General features: G+C 54.0%; 2 protein-coding genes across 6 annotated transcripts in view; one reads left to right on the plus strand and one right to left on the minus strand.

Moving 5' to 3' along the window:
* RALGDS (ral guanine nucleotide dissociation stimulator) overlaps window positions 1-6,843 on the plus strand; it is a 64,754-nt gene extending 57,911 nt beyond the window's left edge. For 3 of the 5 annotated variants that reach the window (XM_074609034.1, XM_074609029.1, XM_074609032.1), the window contains exons 10-18: window positions 97-174; window positions 272-358; window positions 2,446-2,478; window positions 2,943-3,064; window positions 3,232-3,327; window positions 3,474-3,675; window positions 3,904-4,263; window positions 4,408-4,522; window positions 4,688-6,843. In XM_074609034.1, coding sequence (XP_074465135.1) covers window positions 97-174; window positions 272-358; window positions 2,446-2,478; window positions 2,943-3,064; window positions 3,232-3,327; window positions 3,474-3,675; window positions 3,904-4,263; window positions 4,408-4,522; window positions 4,688-4,863 — 1,269 coding nt within the window. In that variant the 3' untranslated portion in view covers window positions 4,864-6,843. The remainder of the gene's footprint in view (window positions 1-96; window positions 175-271; window positions 359-2,445; window positions 2,479-2,942; window positions 3,065-3,231; window positions 3,328-3,473; window positions 3,676-3,903; window positions 4,264-4,407; window positions 4,523-4,687) is intronic. The other 2 variants (XM_074609030.1, XM_074609031.1) reach the window with 2 other exon arrangements.
* Window positions 6,826-16,068, minus strand: GTF3C5 (general transcription factor IIIC subunit 5). Its single transcript, XM_074609035.1, has 11 exons — window positions 15,875-16,068; window positions 15,176-15,398; window positions 14,752-14,950; window positions 13,486-13,681; window positions 13,012-13,116; window positions 12,362-12,476; window positions 11,576-11,656; window positions 10,911-11,008; window positions 10,162-10,244; window positions 9,831-9,973; window positions 6,826-9,162 (listed from the first exon to the last, which is right to left on the minus strand). Exons 1-11 carry the CDS (start codon window positions 16,022-16,024, stop codon window positions 9,005-9,007), a joined length of 1,551 nt encoding a protein of 516 aa, XP_074465136.1. The 5' UTR covers window positions 16,025-16,068; the 3' UTR covers window positions 6,826-9,004.
* Window positions 16,069-16,315: the final 247 nt, after the last annotated feature.

Below are 16,315 nucleotides of genomic sequence, written 5' to 3' on the forward strand. Positions count from 1 at the left end.
AGGAAAGTTGTACCGATAAAAACAGGGGTGAATTTTAGCTCCTCTATTAGTGCAGTTTCCCACCCACACTGATCCCCGCCTCTCCCCACCATCCAGGAGGGCACATCCAAATTTGCCACCTTGGAGATCAACCCAAAGAGGGCTCAGAAGCGGCAGCAGCAGCAGCGAGAGATGGTGAGTCTGGCACAGCCGCCCCCGTGCCCCCTCCCGGCGGCTGCCCGGGCTGGTCCCGGCGCTCTGCTGACCCCGCTGTCCCTTGCTGTCCCCACAGGGCGTGATGCAGGGCACCATTCCCTACCTTGGCACCTTCCTCACGGACCTGGTGATGCTCGACACCGCTATGAAGGATTTTCTGGACGTATGTACCTCCATCTCTACCCTCCCCTTCCTCTCCTTCCTCCGCACAGCCGCCCCGGAGCCCAGGCTGACAAGTGGAGGGCTGGTCCCCCACGCGTCCTACATTGGACACTGCACCCTGCACACGCTGTATCCGACACTGCACGCTGTATCAACACTGCACCCTGTATCCGACACTGCACCCTGCACACCCTGTATCCGACACTGCACCCTGCGCACGCTGTATCCGACACTGCACCCTGTATCCGACACTGCACCCTGCGCACGCTGTATCCGACACTGCACCCTGCGCACGCTGTATCCGACACTGCACCCTGTATCCGACACTGCACCCTGCGCACCCTGTATCCGACACTGCACGCTGTATCCGACACTGCACCCTGCGCACCCTGTATCCGACGCTGCACCCTGTATCCGACACTGCACCCTGCATACGCTGTATCCGACACTGCACCCTGCGCACGCTGTATCCGACACTGCACCCTGCGCACGCTGTATCCGACACTGCACCCTGCGCACCCTGTATCCGACACTGCACCCTGCGCACCCTGTATCCGACACTGCACCCTGTATCCGACACTGCACCCTGCGCACCCTGTATCCGACGCTGCACCCTGTATCCGACACTGCACCCTGCATACGCTGTATCCGACACTGCACCCTGCGCACGCTGTATCCGACACTGCACCCTGCGCACGCTGTATCCGACACTGCACCCTGCGCACCCTGTATCCGACACTGCACCCTGCGCACCCTGTATCCGACGCTGCACCCTGTATCCGACACTGCACCCTGCGCACGCTGTATCCGACACTGCACCCTGCGCACCCTGTATCCGACACTGCACCCTGCGCACGCTGTATCCGACACTGCACCCTGCGCACGCTGTATCCGACACTGCACGCTGTATCCGACACTGCACCCTGCGCACGCTGTATCCGACACTGCACCCTGCGCACCCTGTATCCGACACTGCACCCTGTATCCGACACTGCACCCTGCGCACCCTGTATCCGACACTGCACCCTGTATCCGACACTGCACCCTGCGCACCCTGTATCCGACACTGCACCCTGTATCCGACACTGCACCCTGCGCACGCTGTATCCGACACTGCACGCTGTATCCGACACTGCACCCTGCGCACGCTGTATCCGACACTGCACCCTGCGCACGCTGTATCCGACACTGCACCCTGCGCACCCTGTATCCGACACTGCACGCTGTATCTGACACTGCACCCTGCGCACCCTGTATCCGACACTGCACCCTGTATCCGACACTGCACCCTGCGCACCCTGTATCCGACGCTGCACCCTGTATCCGACACTGCACCCTGCGCACGCTGTGTCCGACACTGCACCCTGCGCACGCTGTGTCCGACACTGCACCCTGCGCACCCTGTATCCGACACTGCACCCTGCGCACGCTGTATCCGACACTGCACCCTGCGCACCCTGTATCCGACACTGCACCCTGCGCACCCTGTATCCGACACTGCACGCTGCACACGCTGTATCCGACACTGCACCCTGCGCACGCTGTATCCGACACTGCACCCTGTATCTGACACTGCACCCTGTATCCGACACTGCACCCTGCGCACCCTGTATCTGACACTGCACCCTGTATCCGACACTGCACCCTGCGCACCCTGTATCCGACACTGCACCCTGTATCCGACACTGCACCCTGCGCACCCTGTATCCGACACTGCACCCTGCACACGCTGTATCCGACACTGCGCGCTGTATCCGACACTGCACCCTGCACACGCTGTATCCGACACTGCACCCTGTATCCGACACTGCACCCTGCGCACGCTGTATCCGACACTGCACGCTGTATCCGACACTGCACCCTGCGTACCCTGTATCCGACACTGCACCCTGTATCCGACACTGCACCCTGCATCCGACACTGCACCCTGCGCACCCACCTCTGTCAGCCCATGGAAATGGGGTGCTCTGGCTCTGCCCCTTGGCCGGGACACCCGCACTGCAGTGGCAGCGAGCGGGGGGGCAGGGAGGCATGGGAGCAATATTTTTCTGCCTGCTGCACGCTGACGTTCGGCTCCTTGTTTTCCAGGGCGGGCTGATCAACTTTGAGAAGAGAAGGAAGGTGAGAGCTCTGCCCTGGCAGCAGCACAGCGGGGTGGAGGGAGGACGGTGACTTGGTGCAAGCCCAGGCTGTGCCAGTTGCTTCGGGGTTGATCCTTCTCCTTTTTTGCTGTCATGTTCTTCATTTTTGGGGAGGATTCTGGTCCATCATAGAATTGTCTAGGTTGGAAGGGATCGTTGAGTCCAACCATTAACCTAATACTGCCAAAACCACCACTAAACCATGTCGCTAAGCACCACGTCTACCTGTGTTTTAAATCCCTCCAGGGATGGTGACCCAACTGCTTCCCTGGGCAGCCTGTTCCAATGTTTGATAACCCTTTTGTTGAAGAAATTTTTCCTAATATCCATCCGAAACCTCCCTGGCATGACTTCATATCTGTCTCTGTGTATGGGGCTGGGCAGTTCATGGAGGAGGCTGGGGCTGGCAGACAGATCTGGTCTCATGGCTTCTGTTCACTGTAGGAGTTTGAAGTCATCGCCCAGATCAAGCTGCTTCAGTCGGCCTGCAACAACTACAGCTTCACGCAGGAGGACCAGTTTGTGGACTGGTTCCACAGCCTGGAGCGGCTCAGCGAGGCCGAGAGGTGAGTGTGAGCGGGGTCTGGGGCCGTGCTGCCGCTGGTGCATCGGGAGCTCCCACCGCTCATCTCCAGCTGCTGAGCAGCTGCCCCGAGCTCCGCTCCCTGCCCTGCCGGCACGGTGCTCACCGCGGCAGCACAGAGAGCTCAGACCCTCATCTCTCCCCTCCCAGCTATGGGCTGTCGTGTGAGATCGAGCCGCTGTCGGAGTCAGCCAGCAACACATTGAAGGCGAAGAAAAACACGGGCATCATCAAGCGGTGGAGCGAGTGAGTCTGCTCGTCCCTGGTGGGTGCGGGGTGGAGGTGGGGGCCAGTGTGGGGCAACTGCGGCTGAGGATTGCAGGGGACGAGGCGTGGGTGGCCGCTGTCCTTGCTCTGCGCGATTCTCACCTGCCCCGCGTCTCTCCTGGCAGCCGGCAGCCGCCGAGCACCGAGCCCTGCGCCAGCGGCAGCTCCCACTCGAAATCCTTCGACCAGCTCAAATGCGGGCAGTACCTGTGCAGCGGGGACGCCACCGACTCCGTGAGTGTCACCTCTGCTGGCTCCAGCAGCTCCGACGTGGAGGAGATCAACATCAGCTTCATCCCCGAGTCTCCCGACTGCCAGGAGAAGAAGGTACGGGGCAGCTCGTGGGGTCCGGGCCTCCGGAGGCAGGTGCGGCCATCGCGCAGGGATTGCCCACCTCTGCCCTGGCACTGGGGCTGGGGGGAGTGGGTGGGGGTCCCGGGAGCTGTTTCTCACCCGCCGGGGCTAAGGAGGCCCCTGCCCTTTGCTGCTCCGGCAGCGTGGCAGGGCTCTCGTGCCTCCGGCGGCTGTAGTCGTGTCGGTCCCCCATTGTCACAGGTCAGTGAGATTCCTCTGGCCTCCCTCCCCCAGCGCTGGTACGCCCCGTCTGTGGCCGATGGAGAAGCTAAAACCACTGTGTCCTCCGCATCCCCTCTCCTCCCTGCCCTCCAGTTCTGGGAATCCACCTCCCTCTCCTCCCTGGACACATCGGGCATCGGCTCAGGCTCCAGCAGTGCCTCGTCCTCTTCCGTCTCCTCCACACCGGTGACTGCCTCACGCACCCACAAGCGCTCCGTCTCCGGCATCTCCAGCTACTCATCCCTCTCGCTGCCCCTCTACAACCAGCAGGTCGACGACTGCTGCATCATCCGCGTCAGCCTGGCTGTGGACAACGGCAACATGTACAAGAGCATCCTGGTCAGTACGGGGCACCCACGGTGATGGGTGGAGGGGCGGCTTGCCCTGCTGGGATGCAGGCGTGGCCCATTGTGGGAGGCGACGGTGGTGGGAGGCTTTGCAGTGTTTCATACCCCCTGGGCTAATAACACTCTGCGTTCACAGGTGACGAGCCAGGATAAGACCCCAGTCGTTATTCGCAAGGCCATGGCCAAACACAACTTGGACGGGGACCGGCCTGAGGACTATGAGCTCGTTCAGATCATCTCAGAGGAGAGAGGTGTGTGCTGGGGAGCGGAGGGCTTTCCTGGGGGCTCTGTCCCCAGCCGGCCACGCAGCCCTGCAGTCTGGGCAGCAGCGGGTCAGAGCTGGGCTGGGAGGTGACAGCAGAGGGGTCTTTCAGAGAAAGGGTGCCTGACTCACCCCCTTCCTTGGTTATTTCCAGAGCTGAAGATCCCCGACAACGCCAACGTCTTCTACGCCATGAACTCTGCCGCCAACTACGACTTCGTGCTGAAGAAGCGGGGCTTCTCCAAGGGGGTGAAGATCAAGCACGGCTCCAGCTCCACCCTGCCCAGGATGAAGCAGAAAGGCCTGAAGATCGCCAAAGGCATCTTCTAGCCTCAGCCCCACTGCCACCCATCACCGACGGGGCCTTGGGGGCAGGCTGCTCCGAGCTCGGCTGCGGCCGGTCCTTGTGCCGCCTGGCACGGCGAGAGGAGCGACCCTCGCCCGCGGGGGACGGCCGTGCACCTCCCTCCCGCACCGAGAGCTGGGGCGCTTTGGCAGCCGGTGTCGGCCTCCGCCTCTCTCTGCACAAGCTCCCGTTTCAATCAGGTCTTTTTTTCTACACAGGAAGGCAGCGAGGGGGGATATCTCCGTTTTATTTTTCTCTTTTTTTTTTTTTACGTTCCACGGTGCGACACTAGTCCAGCCGCCGGCCAGCCCAGAGCTGGAGCCCGCCTCTGCCGTAGGTGCCTTGTGTCCGAGCGAGCCGGGGAGCGGTGACTCGCAGAGGGGCCGTTTGCAAGGAGCAGAGCACGAGCCATCACCCCGGGGCTGCAAAGCCTCCCACGTGGCGGGGTGCTCTCCTTCCCCGCTTTCCTGGCGTTGTTTTACCGCCACGTCCTTCCTCCCCGGGATAACGGGCATCGCCACCGCTGCGCATCTCTGCCTGTCCTTCCCGTGGGAGGAGCCGCGGACGCCCCAGGCTGGGAGGCGAGCTGGAAGGGATGCAGCCCCGCTCTGCCCTCGGAGCCCCGTGGAGGAGGGCTGTGTCCGCGCTGCAATGGAGCGGGGGCCTCATGCTCTTGACAACTGGAAGCCTGCGTGGTCTCGCTCCTCTCCCCGATCCAGCGTGTCCTCCAGCTGGGCTTCGACGGCCCGCGTTCAAACTTGCACCAAAGATCAAACGCCAGTGTCTCTTCTGCCGGTGGGGGAAGCTTTGCGCTGTGCCCCCAGCGCTGCCAGCCTAACGAGGAGGAGGAGAGCGAATTTCTGTCTGAACTTGTGTAAATAGAGACCTTGGGTCTGCGCAGGCGGGCGAGGAGCTGGAGAGCTTGGGGTGCTCCGGGTGCCCTGGCTGCCACCGCCTGACCTGCAGAAAGTGCCACTCACCTTGGGCTTTAACCGGACTTTTTCAAACACTGACCATGGGAGAAGCAGCAATGAGACTTTTTTTGTATAAAACAAAAGTTTACTGATTTTTTCTTTTTTTTTTTTTTTTGGCAATATTTATTGGTTGTAAATAGAAGAGACGAACTTGTACATTTTACTAATCCAGCCTCCCCCGACCCTGCAGCCCAGTCCCTCTCCTCTCCCCACCCTGCTATTTAAGCCTCCTGGGAGGGATGTGGCAGCAGCAGCGTTGCTCTGCTGTGCTCGTGGGGCGCAGACCCGCCGGCCCCCCCCTCCCTTCTTTCTCTACCACTAAGTCGCTCGAGCAGGGGCAGAGATGCTTGTTTTAATCATTGTAGGAAACACTAACCGAAGGGGGACTTTTTTTTGCTCCTGGCTCCATCTCTTTTTTTTTTTTTAAGCGCTTCCTCCCAGCACATCTTTTCTCTTTCCCGTCTGTCGGCGCTGCCGGGCGGGTGCAACACCTTCCCCGGCTCCAGGAGAGGGGCCTGGGGGATGCAGCAATGCTGCACGGCCACACTTGGGGGGCTGGTGGCAGGAGCTGGGCTGCGGGCTCTGGGCGGGGAGAGGCTGCTTGGGTGCGAGCATGGCTGGCACTGAGCTCTCCCAGCCCCGTGTCCCCTCGGGTGGCGTCGCCCATCGCTGCACATGATGGGAGCCCCTGGCTCCCTGACGCAGGGGCAGCCTCCTGCCTCCCACCCTGCCTGGAGCCTGGCTCCTGCCCTCGGGCATCAGCACCCCAGGGTCCTCCCTCTGCTTCATGCCTGCCAGCTCCTGCCCACCCCGGGGCCACGCTGTTTCCCCCCCGTTCCCCTCCCACCAGTGTCCCCAGCAGCCCAGCGTCACCCAGGGACTGGCTGTACCATATGTATTTTGTACCACTTCAATGAAGGAGCACACTGCCTGGTGTGACTTGTACACAGCAATGTAATTAGTCTTTGCAATAAAATACTGATGCTCAAATGTGTCTGCCCCAAGGCAGGGGTTGTCCTGTCCTCCTTTCCCAAAATGCCGGCACGTTCCTGGAGAAAGAGGAGTGGACCTGACTGCAGGAGGTGGCATTTCGTACCTTATGTAAACTGCGGAGTTGAGCTTTGTTTTGTGCTTGAATTAAGATAGAGGCTTTTTGTTTTGAGGGACCGGTACCTGATTTTCAAATGAACCCTGTTCATTTGAACCTGCGAGTTATTGGGACTGTCACATTTTCCAGTTGCATAAATGTGACATCCAATTTACTGGTTTTACTACTTTTGGTATAAGCAATGGTTTTAAGAGCAAATGCAACGGCTGTTCCTTATGGTGTGGATACGGCAGTCTGCCTTGGTTTGAGGCATCGTTGCTTTGGTGCTCAAGGGCTCGTTTTCTCACACGGCCAGCGTGTTTATTTTCTATGTTATAATTGCACAGACATTAGTGGAGATTACTCAGATGGTGTGGCGATTCTGAGTGTGGCTATTAAAGATGCAGCTGCACTATCCAGAATTTCTCTGTGCCTTTGGCTACGTAGATTAGTTTAAAGCCTGGGCTATTGGAAATGAAAGGGTGCGTTGTACAGACAGGGCTGGTAATGCCGTTACCTGCACAGGCCGAATTAAACATCCAAGTTATTGCAGTCTTCCCAGACAGAGGAATTTTGAAAACAGTTGGGAAGTAAATGAACTCTGGCACAAATGATTTCTGGCTGCTTTGGCCTTGGGCCTCCTGTTAATAGAAAACTTTGCTTCAGGTGTTTTTCGTAACATTTCTAAGAGTATTTATTCTTGGTGCCTGCTAATACCTGAGCGCATACATACCACTGTCCACTGCATCTCTCCTTTTTTCTTAGTTGATTGTTGCATTTCACTGAGAAGGGTAAGTCTGTGGCAGAGCCCCTCATGCCTCTGGATTCCCACGTTGCCAGGACCTACACCTTACCCTGGGGGGAGGCGTCCCCAGACAGACCCATGGATGCCCAGCCTCCCTCATGAAGACTTGAGGCCGTAAGAAATGGCTTTGTACTTACGGTTGCAGCCCGTGGTACCCTGAGGTACAAGGCAATGCGCAGGATCTCCCAGCGAGCCATGGTGACTGCACACCTCAGGAGCCAGTCCACAAGTGCAGCTTCTGTGTATGTACACACGTATCCAGGAGCACGGGATGTGTTACCGTATGACAGCCCTGCAGATGTTGCCTTTGTGGGCTGGAGGCCAAACCCAAGGAAATATCTCAGTCTAACAAAACTCCAGCAAACGTTAAAAAATGCTGAAGCCTTGAGAAGCGTCTCACAAGAGCAGGAGGCTGAAATCAGACTGAACCATGCGTTAGAGCGTATTATCAGCCACTAACGAGAAACCTTGCACTCGTAACACACTGGGGAATACACAAGGTTTAGAAAATGCCAGCAGATCCTTAATCTCTGTGATGGGGTGGTAACAATCCAGACAGCAATGGCAGACTAATGAGTGGCCAACCTCTGTGGGCCTGAAGCTCTGCCCCATTGCCTGCTTCCTTCTGTCCTTGCTAACTGCTGGGGAAGTCAAAATGGAATTGAGAAGTGCAGCAGCTAGTGAGGACAATCTACACTACATCCCGCAGAAGGAATTATTCTCTGACAGAAAACATTTTTTCCTGCTGGCTTTATTTCTGAGATCACGAGCAAGGCTCGATGCTGACGTCATGGCACAGTATTTCATTCCCCTTAGGTGAGCAAAAGGGCAGCACCCGCCTTAGGGCCTCCAGTGGCACTAGACTGCTGCCCCAGCACTCTGCAGGCACCTTTTCTGTTTTCCACACGGCCACCAACCCAGCCAAGGTGAACTTCCCACACATGGAGAGATCCAGGAATGCAACTTCTCCTCTTTTCTGGTGTATTACCAGCTGGTTTGGATTCAGGGATCTTTCTTGGGAGTTTGTTGAGCTTGCCTGAGGGCTTATTAGCCAGCAATTATGAAAGCGTAGACACTGGCTCCCTAACATTTGGAATGACGCCCCTCAGCAGGCACCACAGCCAGTGCAGACAGGTCATCGGCATCTTAGTGCAAGTTCTTCTTTCCCACATCCCAGGCATGGTGGCTGAATCCTCAGCACTTAAGGAACAAGAGCAGAGACGATTCTGTTCCAACAGCAGCCAGACTGCTCACTGAGTTCACACATAGTCCAGAATTTCTGTCTCCATTTCATTTTCACTCCCATCAGAAGGCTTGAATTCCTCTTCCTCCTCCTCTTCATCATCCTCATCCTCTCCAGACTCATATGCCAGCTGCTCTTTGCCATCTTCACTGTTTGTTGTGTTTGAAAAAAGAGCTTAATTGGGAAGAATGAAAGAAACACACTGTGATGCCTCTCTCAGTGAAACCTGTGGGCATTTGCAGTAGAGTTCATAAAACGCGTGAGAGGAAGGCAGACGCCAGAGGGCCACAGCTGATGTTGCACATCTTAATAGAATGTGAACAAGCCTAAAGCAATCTGTTTTCATACTCCCAGAACACCTGCAGAACAGCAGCGGATCTGCAGTGCTGTGCCTCCTCTCCTAGCTGATTCTCCCCTAATTCACTGGGATACCGCTTTGGCCCAGCATCGTGCAAAAATTATTTCCTCACTTCTTGGACAATTAATAACATCAGTAAAAAGTAAAATGCCACCAACAGATACAGCAGTAAGAATAAGATCTTAGTTATCACTATGCAAAGACATTTAAAACCTGAAGGCTGTGATACTGGAAAGATGAAAGAGAAAACCTTTACTCCCAGCCATTACTAATCTCAACCCACGCTCATGCTGCAGGACAACAGCCTCAGCTCACGCACTGCAATGAGCTACAGCACAAAGAACACCAGATGCAGCACAAAGGAGGAGGCAAATACAGGAATGCTACTGCCCCAGTGCTGACTGCAACATCCTTATTCAGCCCATGTCGTCTCAACACCATCAGGAAGGTAGCAATACACTTTGCGATTTAGAGGCATCCTTACCGGGTCTTGTGGATCTGATTATCTGCTTTATCATCAGAGACATGCTATCTCGCAGGTCATCACTAGTCTTTGGAAGGCACCACCCATCCCGCTCTGTGCATTCTGACTCTGTGCCATCATTCCGATGTATGATTTTCTGAAGGCTAAAAAGGAGCAAAAGGGAAGGAAACGCTAGCCTTCTACATTCAGATGCAGGCTTCAAATGAGACAGACTATGGCTTACTTCCATTTTACTTTACTGAGTTGGAATAGCATATTTGGTTATTCACGTAATTGTCCTATGAGAAATGTTATAGCTCTAACAGAAAACTCAGATGACAGCGTGCAATACCTTTCCACATTCAAGTCACAGAGCTGGTAGAACATCTGCCGATAAGGGGGTAAGGCTCCTTCTCGGAAAACGTAGATGGATTCCTAAGAGGAGGAAAGAAGGAAAGGATTAACGTGCATTTTGTGGTGTAACAGGACAACTCTGGCTTAACTGAGAAGTACTTCCGATGGGCTGATTCAAGAACAAGGCAATTCCAACACAAATCAGTTCCAAGGCATAAGTCTGCATATGGCAAAAGATAAAGCTGAATGCAGCAAAATTTCACTACAGTCAGTCACAACAGCAGTTGTGCAGAGGACACGCTTCCTCTCGTCAAACTGTGGCTCTGTCTGCAGCCTGTTACCGTGTAACAGTGGATCACAGGTTTCATTCTAGCAAAAAGGGAAGAACAAAAGACTCCTGTTTATATATTTATTTTGCCCTGCTGGATTTTTCAGGATGGCCTGATAAACACATGGTGATTTTTTGCACTTCACTGCCAGTAAAATTCCAATTTTATCAATTGAAACAAAATGCTCATAACATATAAGATGAGTGCTGAGAGTACCAATCCCATCTTGCAGCACGTAAGAATACATTCAGCGCACAGCAGGTGAAGTTCTGTAGTGACATGTACAACTAGCAGCTTCCCAGGTACACCTGAGGACATCAACTCACTCACAACTGTCGCCTTAATGACTGACAAAACAGGAAACACACCTTTTTCACTCAGCTATTTCAAGATTCTGGTAAAAGACAGTAATTCTTACCTTCAGTTTATACCTGCTGGAGGCAGGCTTTTTTGCACCGGATGCACCAGACGTACCAAGCCCCTGTTTCAGATCGTGTACACTGACTGTGTGGCTTACTGAAAGACACACACAAAAAAAGAGTCCTTATTAGGGACATCTTTCACTCCGTGGTGTTGTACTGTCACTTCTCCATGTTAATACCACTTCGCTGGTCAGCAAAAAACAGACCAACCCAGCAGCTGAGCATGTGTTGCTCATTCTTCAGAGACATTAGTGGACAGTCACAGGAAAGGTGGTGAGTTTGGCGGCTTTTTCCGCAGTGCATTTGTTCATAATTTTAACCGTTTCTACTCTCCCTTGACAAAGAAAAAGGAACAGCTCTCCCCTTACTCTGCACCATCACCAAACAGAAGTGAATGCTGAATTCCCACAGCACTGCTTGCAGACCTCCCTTCTGTCTGCTAACACATACTGTGGCTCAGCCAGACATGCATCCAGGACTCCCACATTTCCCAGCAGAAAATTCTTCTTCAGGCTTTAACAGCAGCACCATATTATAATGAGAAATTAAGCTCCAATTTTGTCTCAGCTGGAACACAGGAAGACCCTTCGTTACCTATTACTAGGCTGGGGTAAACAAAGAAACAGAAGAGCCAGACAGCCCTTCTGCTGGCACAGCATACCTGGCTTCTTGACAGTGATGGGCAGACTGTAGTTATACGTGCTGCGTTTCGCCTTCACAGGCATATCGTTAGGGGCGTAACCTAGAGGTGAAAAAAGAAAACCAACAATGAACGGAGGGCAAGCACCCTGCACAATATCCCTGGCTCAGAAACAGAGGTGCTGGACTGGTGTGTGAGAGGCAGGGTGGTCTTTGGGCTATGCTGACTTGAGCAAGGTGGGGAGAGGAGAGCTGTCACAGCAACCAAACCCTTTAACCTGGAAAGAGGGAGATGTGATCTGCTCTTAATGACTGGATGCCAGCTCTGTCACGGATTTATTAGATGACCTCAGAAAGTCCTTTCCCTTGCCTTATTCTCTGCAAAATCAGAGCAGGGGAATCCTCTGTCCCAAAGTCTGAGACCAAGCGTCCTGCACAAGATCCTGCACAAGGTCCTTGAGGGAACGCTACTACATAAGCATCAGAATCTACTGCTCACTGCCTCCCCTGAGCGAGAGGGAAGATGGTCATCTGCATCCACTTCAGCTTTGAACACATGGAGGAGGAAAGTCATCAAGCTGTCCACTGGGTTTGGAATGTGCCACATGAGGTAAGACATACTGCATACTGTGAAATAAAGTATTAAAGGAGTTTAAGGAAGAAATACTGTAAGCAATGAACTCAAAAGATGTCATCTTCAACAGAGCAGAAATATGGCAAAAGAGTTTGAAAAACAAGTAAAAAGAAAAGTACTACCAGGATTAACCAGAAAGCAGAGGGAGCGTTTCTGTGGTTTGGGCCCTTTTACCATATTTCATTCCACAGCGAATTCGGAAGTCCAGTACTTGATAAATCTTTGCTTCAGGGTGTTTTCTGGGGTCATACCCAAACCTAACCCATAAGCTTCTCCAAGGACCTGTTAACTGCATAAACACACATGGGGGAGATGGTTACACAAAACAGTACAGTGTTGCAAAGTTTCTTCAGTACAGTGTTGCAGTTTCTTAGAAAATTCTTGTATTTCCCCTCATTGCCCCAAAACTGGTTTTTTTACCAGCTTCTTCCTCACTTGCCACACCAGTATTTACAACTGAAACCTGGGCAATCAGTGCATCAAAGCCCAAATATTTGCATGCTTTTACAAACTAACTTGCAAGGTCACATTAATAAAGTTTGGAAAAATTCTGCTATCATTCCCAGATGGACAGTCAATTTGAGTGTCTGACTGAAGTGCAAAACCAAATCGAACCAACGGAGCGAACAGTTACTGAATCCTCCATGGTTTTAACTTCTGTTAAAAAGCAGAGTTTTTCATCTTTCTTTCAACATAACGCGAAGCTCAGGTACTTAGTGGTGGGACCTCAGAAACTGCGACGAACCAGGAACACCCAGGTGACGCTCCCTTGCTCTGCCTCCGAGCAGCCCCAGACAGGCACAGGGGCAGATGTACAGACTCACCATGTAATAGGCCAAATACGGCAACAGAAGTTTCAGCTTGTCTGGGTGAACGCTGATATTGGCTTTTACTGCATTCCGAGACCAGACAGGACGGACTTCAAAGAGCTAAAATAATACAGAAACAATCATGGAAATGGTGGGAAGTGGGTTACACTAATGGCAGTTCAGCTCTGCAAGTAGACTTTCTTTTGTATCAGGGCCTTTTGCCCTTAGAATGAGCTACCAGAACGGTAACATAAGAACTAGTGGCACAAAAAGGAATGTAACTTGTGTTGGCTGCAAAGGCAGATTCAAATCTTGACTTGCATAACCGAGCTTAACACAGCAGTCTCGGTGATGTCTACTGATACTTGCTCTATCATTCAGTTGCAGTCAGCAAGAATTTCTGGGGAACTCAGAGAAAATGTCTGCGAGCAGTTTTTTCCTGCACAGCATGTGACAGTACCGTGCTCAAGGCAGAACTATGGCACGTACCTTTCTCAGCTCTTCCTCTGCCTTTTTATCCACAGGGTTGGTGCACACTTTCTTCCAGGTCTGTACAGCAGCATCCAGGGGTTTAGTTGGGATTTCTTCATCATCAAAGTTCACAAAGATAGCGTTGTGCGGGCGACGGGCCCTGCTGAGGCCAATCAGGTTCTCACCAGACACCTGGGGATTGTTGTATCCCTCCCTAAGAAAGGGGGAAAGGATCGGGTTTGCTTTCTGCCTGTGGCACACATGGATTCGGGGCCTTCACGGGAACATGCGAAAATGGAAGTTTGTGCCCCAGATTTTGGAAGAGAAGGGACTCAGCCATGTGAGCAATGGGTTGGTGTATCTTTGGCCACACCTCCCTATGGATTTTGGAATCACATCCTGGTACCGTAAAAGACTCCTGTGACATCACTGAGGCAAGAAAATTTAAATTTGAAGAAACCCCAGCAAAGCTACATCCAGTTGCACAATGACAGAGGTCCCCTGTACTATCCGACAGAAAACCCTCAGGCAATCGGCTACTGGTTTGTAAGAAATGCGTTTGCAGCACAAAAGGCTTCACCCTCTGCATTTCCTCTACTGTAATTACTGCAGCTCAGTAGGGTCCAGGGACAAGCCAAGATGGAAATGCAGTTTAGATTAATTTTTTTTTCTTGTAAAGTGCCGATGAAGGACTACAGTGAGAAAATGAAAGATGTTTCTTGTGGGAGATCTCACAGATTGTTCCGGCAAAACCAGCCGTGGGCCAGGAGGGAACAGGTCCCATGAACGTGGTCACAGGAGCATATGGCATTGACTCCTGCACGTTCCAGCCCACTGGCAGCAGGCAGAGAGCCGGGCTCACTGCACCCCACGCTGCACATGCTGTGCTGGGGGAGGCAGTCATCTTCACCACATCTCCAGGTCCCCTCACCTGGCAAGGCCTCAAGTGGACTTTTGCTGAGGTTTCTGCTGCCAGGCAGTTTCTCAAGTGTGCCCGCCTCTGTTGTGCCAAACCAAGAGGGACAGAACAGAACAGGGCGGCAGCTTAAAGAGGTAAAACACATGAATGATGTAGTTAGTGCTCCTGTGATGCTTCAAGAGCACAAATCCTGTAACAACACCGAAGTCAGAATGGATTTGATGCATCTTCAAGCGATGAAAAAGGAAATCTTAACTTGGAGACTTGTCTCTTACAAGTGTATATCAAACCAGCAGAATGTTTCACTGCCTGTCCATTCCAGAACCAACACAACTATTTACTACATTATGAGAAAAGGCACTAACCGGTGTTGTATATCTGGCCGATAAAAATAGTCAACAGGAGTGTCCAGACGTGAGAAAATGGGTGGCGGGATGTAGAGAGGTAATTCTCTATTGAAAAATTCTTCCTTCTCAGGTTTGAGCATTAGGACTTTGTCATACATGGAGGTTTGCTTGCCATCGGGACCAGAGTGCATTGCCAGGTACTGGAAATCAGACATTCCTGAGAGAAACAAAGGTTAAAACATTGTGAAGTTGGTTGTGAATACCACAACATCTCTTACAACACTCAACATTCAGGAGCAGGAGTCCGATACTTTTATGCAGCGCTTTATACAGCAAGGAGACTTGATTGTCCTTCCAGTCCTAAATTCTTAGAGGGAAGCACTTCCCTTTCCCATCAGATATAGCTGTCTTTAAGCTACGTGGACACAAATCCAAGTACTACCTTGGAATTTGTAAACGGTGGTGACAGTCCCAAGAATTTCCATTTCAAACTGGACTTCTGGCTGGATTTGTTCTTCAGTGTCCAACTGCTTCTTCTTCTTGGTCCTCCTCTTCACCTTGAGCAGCATGGTGGAGGTGGGGAAGCGATTGGCACATACCGGGTGGCAGTAAGGATCCTTGGGGCGGAAATACAGCTCCAGCCTTTTGGCAGGGTCCGCGTAGATCTGTCGGCAAAGGTAGGCACCGTCCCTGTTAGCTTTGCACCCGCGCAGCCTGTCTCCCCTGGACTCCCTTTGGCACCAGGCCACCAGCCCCACACCCTCAGCGGTGGGCATCAGCCGTTTCCTCCCACGCTGCCTCAGGGATATCAACCCCCGCTCCGCCAACACGGGCAGCACATCATGAGGACACACAGCCGCTGCCATCCCGCCCGACACCTCCTGCCCCATCGCCCACGGACGGCAGCGGCCCAGGTGAGCTGTGTCACCCCGAACCCACGCGTGGGGCCTATGTGGGGCCTGCTGGGCCCCTGTGGCTCGGACAGAGGGGTCCCACAGCAGGGGGGGCTCCCTGGCGCCGACAACCCCCGCCTCCAGCCCCCTCCTCAGGGCCCCAACCCCTCACCCTGGAAACCCTCCTCCATCCCCCGGCCTCCCCCTCAGCCCCCCGGGCCCCCGTGAGCCCTTCGGGCCCCCCTCACCCGCGACACCCCCTGCTCTCCTCCCAGGGTCAGCAGCATGGCCCCGACGTCGCGCACCAGCCCCGGGTACTCCACGCACACCATCCGCGGCGTGCGGGGCAGCTCCAGCACGGCCGAGCCCCGCTCCCCCCACCGCCTCCCCGCCGCCATCGCTCCCCTGCTCCGGTCCCTCCCGGTAGCGCCCCTGCCCGGTCCGTCCCGGCCGCGGCACAAAGGTTCCGCCGCAGAAAGGTTCCTACTGCGGCGGCGACAGGCCATCCGGGCCGCGCGGGGTCTCGGGTGGGTCGAGATGGAGGAGAAGGTGGAGGTGGAGGCCAGCGGGCCGTCGTGCTCCTCTGCCAGCTCGGGCTCGGAGCTGGAGCTCCCTAGCCCAGCCCAGCCTCTGCCAAGCGGGGACTTGTGCCCATAAATCAGTGTGGAATAATACCCTTTCCCCCTTGG

The sequence above is a fragment of the Larus michahellis genome, chromosome 15, assembly GCF_964199755.1.
Source record: "Larus michahellis chromosome 15, bLarMic1.1, whole genome shotgun sequence".
Lineage (NCBI taxonomy): Eukaryota > Metazoa > Chordata > Aves > Charadriiformes > Laridae > Larus > Larus michahellis.